We start from the raw sequence: 11157 nt of genomic DNA, 5'->3' as shown, positions 1-11157 counted from the left end.
CAAAAAAAAGTGTTTAACAAATTAAAATATATTTTAGATTTGAGATTCTTCAAAGTAGCCACACTTTGAGCCAATCAGTTGTGTTGTGACAAGGTGGTATACAGAAGATACCCCTATTTGGTAAAAGAACAAGACCGTACTATGGCAAGAACAGCTCAAATAAGCAATTTCTGAGGCGGGTAATGCTATCCTCTGCAGCAGAAGTAACTCTGGTTCTTCATTTCCTGTGGCGGTCCTCATGAGAGCCAGTTTCATCATAGCGCTTGATGGTTTTTGTAACTGCACTTGAAGAAACTTTCAAAGTTCTTGAAATCTTCCACATTGACTGACCTTCATGTCTTAAATCATGTCAGTTAAGAACAAATTCGTATTGACAGTGATGGCCTACCAGGGAACAGTGGGTTAACTGCCTTGTTCAGGGGAAGAACAACCTTGTCAGCTCAGGATTCGATCCAGCAACCTTTCGGTTACTGGCCCAATGCACTAACCACTAGGACACCAATAAGAAGAAGAGACTTGCTTGGGCTAAGAAACATGAACAATGGACATTAGGCCGGTGGAAATCTGTCCTTTGGTTTTTGGTTCCAACCTCTGTGTCTTTGTGAGATACAGAGCAGGTGAACGGATGATCTCTGAATGTGTGGTTCCCACCGTGAAGCATGGAGGAGGTGTAATGGTGCTTTGCTTATGAAACTGTCCGTGATTTATCTAGAAATAAAGGTACACTTAACCAGCATGGCTACCACAGCATTTGGCAGCGATACACCATCCCATCTGGTTTGCGCTTAGTGGGACTATCATTTGTTTTTCAACAGGACAATAACCCAACACACCTCCAGGCTGTGTAAGGGCTATTTGACCAAGAATGAGACTGAGGGATTGCTGCATCAGATGACCTGGCCTCCACAATCACCCGATCTCAACCCAACTGAGATGGTTTGGGATGAGTTGGACCGCAGAGTGAAGGAAAATCAAACAACAAGTGCTTAGCATATGTGGGAACTCCTTCAATACTGTAGGAAAAGCATTCCAGGTGAAGCTGGTTGAGAGAATGCAAAGTGTCATCAAGGCAAAGGGGGGCTACTTTGAAGAATCTCAAATCTAAAATATATAACACTTTTTTGCTTACTAATTTATTTCATAGTTTTGATGTCATCACTATTATTCTATTCCAATTTTAATTTGAGGGGGGGTGGAAAGCGAGAAAGCTAGAGAGAAAGAGGAAGGGAGGGAGAGAGGGGGGATAGAGGTAGGGGTAGAGAGAGGAATGGAGAGAGAGAGGAAGGGAGGGAGAGAGAGTGGGGAAGGAGAGAGAGGTAAAGAATGAGTCAATTGAGGGTGAAGAGATAACGGAGAGAAATAAAGAGAGTTGAGTAGAGGGAGGGAGGGAGGAGAAAAATTGAAATAATGAATGAGAGAAACTGTTTGGCAGAAACAGGACAGAGAGAGAGAGAGAGAGAGAGGGCAGATAGAGTGAGACAGGGAGAGAAACAGACAAAATATTATGATAAATGGACCCATTGAGAGAGAGAGGAAGAGAGAGATCGAGCAAGAGAGAGATCGAGCAAGCGAGAGTGAGAGAGAGAGCACGAACTCAGCACTTCAGCATTTTAACACTAATTAGAATCACAATGATACACAATCAGATTCAATGGATACAACACCAACCACAATAGCAGCCCTATAGAGAGACAGGGCCAGGATGAGGAGAGGTGGAGAGAGGGATGAGAGACAGGGTGATAGAGGAGGAGAGGTGGAGAAAGGGATGAGAGACAGGGCCCGGGTGAGAGGAGGAGAGGTGGAGAGAGGGATCAGAGACAAGGCCAGTGATAGAGGAGAGGTGGAGAGAGGGATGAGAGACAGGGTGATAGAGGAGGAGAGGTGGAGAGAGGGATGAGAGACAGGGTGATAGAGGAGGAGAGGTGGAGAGAGGGATGAGAGACAGGGTGATAGAGGAGGAGAGGTGGAGAGAGGGATGAGAGACAGGGTGATAGAGGTGGAGAGAGGGATGAGAGACAGGGATAGAGACAGGGTGGATAGAGGGATGAGAGACAGGGCCTGGGTGAGAGGAGGAGAGGGATGAGAGAGGGATGAGGGAGGGTGAGAGACAGGAGAGGTGGAGAGAGGGATGAGAGACAGGGTGATAGAGGAGGAGAGGTGGAGAGAGGGATGAGAGACAGGGCCCGATGAGAGGAGGAGAGGTGGAGAGAGGGATGAGAGACAAGGCCAGTGATAGAGGAGAGGTGGAGAGAGGGATGAGAGACAAGGTGATAGAGAAGGAGAGGTGGAGAGAGGGATGAGAGACAGGATAGTGATAGAGGAGGAGACAGGGTGAGGTGGATAAAGGGATGAGAGACAGGGTGATAGAGGAGGAGAGGTGGAGAGAGGGATGAGAGACAGGCCAGTGATAGAGGAGAGGAGGGGAGAGAGGGATGAGAGAAAGGTGATAGAGAGGAGAGGTGGAGAGAGGGATGAGAGACAGGGCCAGGGTGATAGAGGAGGAGATGGGAGAGAGGGATGAGAGACAGGGCCAGGGTGATAGAGGAGGAGAGATGGGGAGAGAGTGGAGAGGTGGAGAGATAGAGGGATGAGAGACAGGGACAGGGTGATAGAGGAGGAGATGTGGAGAGAGGGATGAGAGACAGGGCCATGGTGATAGAGGAGGAGATGGGGATGAGAAGAGGCTGGGGAGAGGCTGAAGGAATGAGAGACAGATATGATAGAGGAGGAGACTGGCCCTGAAAGGATGGAGAGAGGGGATGAGAGACATGGGTGATGAGACTTAAAACAGACAGGCAGACAATACTGTGAACACTGGCTCACTTTCAGATAGACAGAGACAGCCAGGGTGATAGAGGAGGAGATGGGGAGAGAGGGATGAGAGACAGGGACAGGGTGATAGAGGAGGAGATGGGGAGAGAGGGATGAGAGAGGTGGAGAGGTGGAGAGATAGATGAGACAGGGACAGGGTGATAGAGGAGGAGATGTGGAGAGAGGGATGAGAGACAGGGCCAGGGTGATAGAGGAGGAGATGGGGAGAGAGGGATGAGAGAGGTGGAGAGGTGGAGAGATAGATGAGACAGGGACAGGGTGATAGAGGAGGAGATGTGGAGAGAGGGATGAGAGACAGGGCCAGGGTGATAGAGGAGGAGATGTGATGATTGAGAGGGACAGGGCCAGGGTGATAGAGGAGGAGATGTGGAGAACAGGGATGAGACACAGGGCCATGGTGATAGAGGTGGAGATAGGGCCTGGATGACATAGAAGAGGCTGGGTGAGTGTTTGAGAGGAATGAGAAGCCCACAGAAAGGACAGATCATTAAACCTAGTGAAGTGATGATTAGGCACTGGCCCAGTGAAGTGTGTGTGTGTGTGTGTGTGTGTGTGTGTGTGTGTGTGTGTGTGTGTGTGTGTGTGTGTGTGTGTGTGTGTGTGTGTGTGTGTGTGTGTGTGTGTGTGTGTGTGTGTGTGTGTGTGTGTGTGTGTGTGTGTGTGTGTGTGTGTGTGTGTGTGTGTGTGTGTGTGTGTGAGAGCCAATGAAGTGAGGGTTTGTACCAGTGAAGTGTGTGAGTCCATGTGAAGGGCTTTCTAACATCTCTCCACGTGTGTTACCTCATGTAATGCCAAGGACACAGCAGTTCATCTCCTCTTCACTTTTCATCTGCCTTTCCCTAAGACCCCCTGCCAAACTCCTCTCCCCTCTTCACTTCTCATCCGCCTTTCCCTAAGACCCCCACGACCAGCACTGGCAGATGTAGTGGTGGTACGGGAGGATTACAGTGGAACTACAATGATTACAATGTGAATGATTCCTCGTCCTCTGTCTATCCAAACATCTGTACAATGTGAATGATTCCTCGTCCTCTGTCTATCCAAACATCTGTACAATGTGAATGATTCCTCGTCCTCTGTCTATTCAAACATCTGTACAATGTGAATGATTCCTCGTCCTCTGTCTATCCAAACTGACTACGTAGTGTGTTTCGTACAGTACAATGCAGTGCATGTTGAATCAGTTCAGCATGTCTGTCTAATCTGACATGATTGTTGATATGTAGGCTACTGTATATAGTGTGAACTCTCCAGGGAGACTAAAATATAGATTCAGCCCTTCAACTCTATTCCATATAAATCATTAACTATTTACAGTGGAAAGAAAAATGTTTGTGAACCCTTTGGAATGAGGATTGTTCAAGGTACTTGGTAACATCGTGATGCAGACATACATGCGTATACGTGCGCACCCATACACCTACAGACTTAAAACAGACAGGCAGACAATACTGTGAACACTGGCTCACTTTCAGGCGACACACACAGCCTGATACACAGAGAAAAACACACGCACACACTCAGCCAAGTCAGGCTCCGAGGACAAGTGAGTGTTTGAGAGGGATGAGAAGCCCACAGAAAGGACACGGCTTCAAATACATTAAACTAGTGAAGTGTGTATGTGTGTGTGAGTGTGTCTTTATGAACACACCATGTAAACAATAAAAGTATGTGAGCCATTTAATAACTGACCCTGCTTTGGCAGCAATAACCTCAACCAAACGGTTTGCTGATCAGATCTGCACAACGGTCAGGGGAAATTTTGGACCATTCCTCTTTACAAAACCATTTCAGTTCAGCAATATTCTTGGGATGTCTGGTGTGAACTGCTCTCTTGAGGTCATGCCACAGCATCTCAATCTCAATCAGGTCTCTGACTGGGCCACTCCAGAAGGTCAGGTCTCTGACTGGGCCACTCCAGAAGGTCAGGTCTCTGACTGGGCCACTCCAGAAGGTCAGGTCTCTGACTGGGCCACTCCAGAAGGTCAGGTCTCTGACTGGGCCACTCCAGAAGGTCAGGACTCTGACTGGGCCACTCCAGAAGGTCAGGTCTCTGACTGGGCCACTCCAGAAGGTCAGGACTCTGACTGGGCCACTCCAGAAGGTCAGGACTCTGACTGGGCCACTCCAGAAGGTCAGGACTCTGACTGGGCCACTCCAGAAGGTCAGGACTCTGACTGGGCCACTCCAGAAGGTCAGGACTCTGACTGGGCCACTCCAGAAGGTCAGGACTCTGACTGGGCCACTCCAGAAGGTCAGGACTCTGTGAAGGTCAGGACTCTGACTGGGCCACTCCAGAAGGTCAGGTCTCTGACTGGGCCACTCCAGAAGGTCAGGTCTCTGACTGGGCCACTCCAGAAGGTCAGGACTCTGACTGGGCCACTCCAGAAGGTCAGGTCTCTGACTGGGCCACTCCAGAAGGTCAGGTCTCTGACTGGGCCACTCCAGAAGGTCAGGACTCTGACTGGGCCACTCCAGAAGGTCAGGACTCTGACTGGACCACTCCAGAAGGTCAGGACTCTGACTGGGCAACTCCAGAAGGTGAGTACAGTGGTTCTGTACCAGTGAAGTGTGTGAGTCCATGTGAAGTCGTTGTCCTTTGCTAACCCATTCTGCAATTGGCCACAGATAGCCTTACATTCTTCTGAAAAATGTCTTGATAAACACAGGAAGTTCATTTTTCTGTCGGTGATTCTTCATCTGCCTTTCCCTAAGATTAGGCTCCCTCCACCATACTTTACAGTTGGGATGAGGTTTTGATGTTGGTGTGCTGTGTCTTTTTTCTCCACACATAGTGTTGTATGTTCCTTCCAAACAACTCAACTTTAGTGTAATCTGTCCGCAGAATATTTTGCCAGTAGTGCTGTGGAACATCCAGGTGCTCTGGCAAATTCAGACTTCAGAGTTTTTTGGACAGCAGTGGCTTCTTCCGGGTGTCCTCCCATGAACACCATTCTTGTTTAGTGTTTTCTGTATCGTAGACTCAAAGATGTTAGCATGTTCCAGATATTTCTGTTAGTCAATTTGTAAGTCGCTCTGGATAAGAGCGTCTGCTAAATGACTTAAATGTAAATGTAAACTGTGGGGTCTAATTGGTATCTATAAAGCAAGTCTGTGTGCGTACTGTATGACTGAGGAGAGTAGTGAATACTGGATATAGGTGTAGCAGCAGAGTAAATATACGGTACAGTCAGAAAGTATTCAGACCCCTTGATATTTCCCACATTTTGTTATGTTCCTGCCTTATTATAAAATGGATTCAATTGTTTTTTTCCCTCATCAATCTACACATAATACCCCATAATGACAAAGCAAAAACAGGTTTCTAGAATATATCACTTTAACATAAGTATTCAGACCCTTTATTTAGTACTTAACTAAAGCACCTTTAGCAGTGATTACAGCCTCGAGTCTTCTTGGGTGTGACGCTACAAGCTCTGCTTGTATTTGGGGAGTTTCTCCCAATATTCTCTGCAGATCCTCTCAAGCTCTATCAGGTTGGATGGAGAGCAGATCCCACTCCTGCAGTATCTTGGCTGTGTGCTTAGTGTTGTTGTGCTGTTGGATGGTGAACCTTCGACCCAGTCTGACGCCCTGAGCGTTCTGGAGCAGGTTTTCATCAAGGATCTCTCTGTATAATGCTCCGTTCATCTTTCCCTCGATTGTGACTAGTCTCCCAGTCCCTGCCGCTGAAAAACATCCCCACAGCATGATGCTGCCACTATGCTTCACTGTAGGCACGGTGCCAGGTTTCCTCTAGACATGACGCTTGGCATTCAGGCCAAAGAGTTCAATCTTGATTTTATCAGACCAGAAAATCTTGTTTCTCATGGTCTGAGAGTCCTTTAGGTGCCTTTTGGCAAACTCCAAGCGGGCTGTCATGTGCTTTTTACTGAGGAGTGGCTTCCGTCTAGCCACTCTACCATAAAGGCCTGATTGGTGGAGTGTTGCAGAGATGGTTGTCCTTCTGGAAGGTTCTCTCATCTCCACAGTGGAACTCTGGAGCTCTGTCAGAGAGACCATAGGGTTAGTGGTCACTTCCCTGACCAAGGCCGTTCTCCTCCAATTGTTTGGTTGGGCGGCCAGCTCTAGAAAGAGTCTTGGTGGTTCCAAACTTCTTCCATTTAAAAATTATGGAGGCCACTGTGTTCTTGGGGACCTTCAATGCTGCAGAAATGTTTTGGAGGCTGTGCCTCAACACAATCCTGTCTCGGAGCTCTACAGACAATTCCTTCGACCTCATGGCTTGCTTTTTGCTCTGACATTCACTGTCAACTGTGGGACCTTATATAGACAGTTGTGTGCCTTTCCAAATCATGTCCAATCAATTCAATTTACCACAGGTGGACTCTAATCAAGTTGTAGAAACATCTCAAGGATGATCAATGGAAAATGGATGCAACTGAGCTCAATTTTGAGTCTCATAGCAAAAGGCCTGAATATTTACGTAAATGCAATCAGTTTTCCAATTTTTAATACATTTGCAGAAAATTCTAAAAACCTGTTTTCACTTTGTGCAGTGGGGTATTGTATGTAGATTGATGAGGAACATGCTTTATTTAATCCATTTTAGAATAAGGCTGTGACGTAACAAAATGTGGACAAAATCAAGGGGTCTGAATACGTTCTGAACGTACTGTATCTTGTCTCTATATGGAGCCTCATTACTCCATCATGACTCTAAACTCACCATAGGGACCAAAACCCATTTATACTAATGTCAACATGGGCCGTATTCAGAGTAGGCTTGTCTCTATATGGAGCCTCATTACTCCATCATGACTCTAAACTCACCATAGGGACCAAAACCCATTTATACTAATGTCAACATGGGCCGTATTCAGAGTAGGCTTGTCTCTATATGGAGCCTCATTACTCCATCATGACTCTAAACTCACCATAGGGACCAAAACCCATTTATACTAATGTCAACATGGGCCGTATTCAGAGTAGGCTTGACTCTAAACTCACCATAGGGACCAAAACCCATTTATACTAATGTCAACATGGGCCGTAGAGTAGGCTTGTCCTCCTCATTACTCCATCATGACTCTAAACTCACCATAGGGACCAAAACCCATTTATACTAATGTCAACATGGGCCGTATTCAGAGTAGGCTTGTCTCTATATGGAGCCTCATTACTCCATCATGACTCTAAACTCACCATAGGGACCAAAACCCATTTATACTAATGTCAACATGGGCCGTATTCAGAGTAGGCTTGCTGATCTAGGATCAGGTTTGCCTTTTAGATCATAATGAATAAGACTATATCGACAGGGGTGACCTGATCCTAGGTCAACACTCCTACACTTATCAATTAACAGTAAGAGAGTAGAGAATTGTCTCTGTTGGTGAATATTACATTATATGCGTTGTGGATAAGCAAGGGTCGGAAATTTACATACACTTAAGTTGGAGTCATTAAAACTCGTTTTTCAACCACTTCAAAAATGTCTTGTTAACAAACTACCATTTTGGTCAGTTAGGACATCTACTTTGAGCATGACACAAGACATTTTTCCAACAATTGTTTACAGACAGATTATGTCACTTATAATTCACTGTATCACAATTCCAGTGGGACAGAAGTTCACATACACTAAGTTGACTGTGCCTTTAAACAGCTTGGAAAATTCCAGAAAATGATGTCATGGCTTTAGAAGCTTCTGATAGGCTAATTGACATCATTGAGTCATTTGGAGGTGTACCTGTGGATGTATTTCAAGGCGTTCTGTCTCCTAGAGATGAACGTACTTTGATGTGAAAAGTGCAAATCAATCCCAGAACAACAGCAAAGGACCTCGTGAAGATGCTGGAGAAAACAGGTACAAAAGTATCTATATCCACAGTAAAACGAGTCCTATATTGACATAACCTGAAAGGACGCTCAGCAACAAAGAAGCCACTGCTCCAAAACCGCCATAAAAAAGCCGGACTACGGTTTGCAACTGCACATGGGGACAACGATCATACTTTTTGGAGAAATGTCCTCTGGTCTGATGAAACAAAAATAGAACTGTTTGGCCATATTGACCATCGTTATGTTTGGAGGAAAAAGGGAGAGGCTTGCATCCCGAAGAACACCATCCCAACCGTGAAGCACCTGGGTGGCAGCATCATGTTGTGGGGGTGCTTTGCTGCAGGAGGGACTGGTGCACTTCACAAAATAGATGGCATCATGACGAGGGAAAATTATGTGGATATATTGAAGCAACATCTCAAGACATCAGTCAGGAAGTTAAAGCTTGGTCGCAAATGGGTCTTCCAAATGGACAATGACCCCAAGCATACTTCCAAAGTTGTGGCAACATGGCTTAAGGACAACAAAGTCAAGGTAGTGGAGTGGCCATCACAAAGCCCTGACCTCAATCCTATAGAAGATTTGTGGGCAGAACTGAAAAAGCGTGTGCGAGCAAGGAGGCCTAAAACACTGACTCAGTTACACCAGCTCCATCAGGAGGAACGGGCCATAATTCACCCAACTTATTGTGGGAAGCTTGTGGAAGGCTACCCGAAACATTTTTGTTTTTGAAAGTTAAACAATTTAAAGGCATTGCTACCAAATACTAATTGAGTGTATGTAAACTTCTGACCCACTGGGAATGGGATGAAAGAAATAAAAGCTGAAATAAATCCTTCTCTCTACTATACATTTCACATTCTTAAAATAAAGTGGTGATCCTAACTGACCTAAGACAGGGAATTTTTTACTATGATTAAATGTCAGGAATTGTGAAAAACTGAGTTTAAATGTATAAGGTTTAAATAAAGATAAAGATGTAAACTTCCGACTTCAACTGTAGATATCTTGTTAAGTTAGAGCCCGTGTTTTGTGCAATTATGTAACATGCTTGGATTTTAACCTTCATTTAAACTTTGAGGAACTTTTTAGGTCAAATGGTCCAACACCATCCTCAAACAATTCCTTATATTTTTTGCGTAACTTTAATATCTGGATAAGGCTTAAAATACAGGATATGATCTCATGTCACATACTGCTCAAAACACACGGCCCTACAATTATGTTCTGAAGACATGTCTACTGAGCTGAACATTTGTTACACTATGACCATTTTCTAAATGAAGTACAGTATGCTATTACAACCAAAGAATATGTCTATCCAAGTTACACAGAGAAAACCACCAAAGAGGAGAATGAGCACACACCTGACCCCCATCTCCCCTTTACCCTGCAGAATACCATGTCCTCACCTTGGCCCTGTCGGGAGCCCCTCTCTGGGGTAGGCCACAGGCTGAGGGGGCTCTGGGGGCTCCATCTGGGGTGTGGGCACGGGGTGTGGGACAGCGGGTGTCCCCCCCAGGCTCCAGGCCAACCAGGCCCAGCTGGGAACAGCTACAGTAGCACGGCTCCACCTTCCTCCCTGAGATCAGGTAGGTCTTCAATCCTGAAGGAGACAGAACACAGAGATATATGACAGTGACAGAGACTCAACACACATGCTGCAAAAGGTAGAAGAAAAGTGCCTTTTATGTGAAAAGAATGTGTGCATTTGTGTGCTTCAGAACAATCCTGACGCCTCAGAACAGTTGGGTAGGCTGTTTGGCCGCTGCTGTTAGTACGTGGTGTGCTCTTTCTCTGAGTTGTACAAGCAAGCAGAGCAGAAACTGGCCACCAAGGGCGTCATGCACCCCAAAACCTGAGGGGGCACAAAGTGAGGGAGGATGGCCGGGGGGATGGTAAGCGAAATGTTCATTTTTCAAATACCTGAAACAGCTTTTCATCTAGAGCCATAACCATTATGTAAACTTCTATGTCAAAAATATGTACACTACCATTCAATAGTTTGGGGTCACTTAGAAATGTCCTTGTTTTTGAAAGAAAAACACCCTTTTTGTCCATTAAAATAAAATCAAATTGATCAGAAATACAGTGTAGACTTTGTTCATGTTGTAAATGACTATTGTAGCTGGAAATGTCAGATTTTTAATGGAACATCTACATAGGCGTACAGAGGCCCATTATCAGCAACCATCACTCCTGTGAGAGCTTCAAGTTCCTTGGTGTCCACATCACCAACGAGCTAGAATAGTCCAAACACACCAAGACAGTCGTGAAGAGGGCACGACAAAACCTATTCCCCCTCATGAGACTGAAACGATTTGTCATGGGTCCTCAGATCCTAAGTAGCCTTGCTACTGTTATTTTCACTGTCATTTTACAGTAGTTTTTTTACGATCATGTCTCCTTTGCCAAGATAATCCTTCCACCAGACAGGTGTGGCATATCAAGAAGCTGATCTTGTGCTGGGAACAATAAAAGACCACTCTAAAATGTGCAGTTTTATCACACAACACCATG

At 45.6% G+C, this 11157-nt stretch overlaps 1 protein-coding gene across 2 annotated transcripts in view; it reads right to left on the bottom strand.

Annotated features, from left to right (window-relative positions):
• LOC123999196 (adenylate cyclase type 9-like) overlaps window positions 1–11157 on the bottom strand; it is a 101579-nt gene that overhangs the window by 12193 nt on the left and 78229 nt on the right. For both annotated transcript variants that reach the window (XM_046304726.1, XM_046304725.1), the window contains exon 2: window positions 10050–10243. In XM_046304726.1, the coding sequence (XP_046160682.1) occupies window positions 10050–10243 (194 nt within the window). The remainder of the gene's footprint in view (window positions 1–10049; window positions 10244–11157) is intronic.

The sequence above is a fragment of the Oncorhynchus gorbuscha genome, linkage group LG16 (genome assembly GCF_021184085.1).
Source record: "Oncorhynchus gorbuscha isolate QuinsamMale2020 ecotype Even-year linkage group LG16, OgorEven_v1.0, whole genome shotgun sequence".
NCBI lineage: Eukaryota > Metazoa > Chordata > Actinopteri > Salmoniformes > Salmonidae > Oncorhynchus > Oncorhynchus gorbuscha.
Note: the sequence above shows the minus strand (reverse complement) of the source record. Positions and strands in the feature narration are given on the sequence as shown.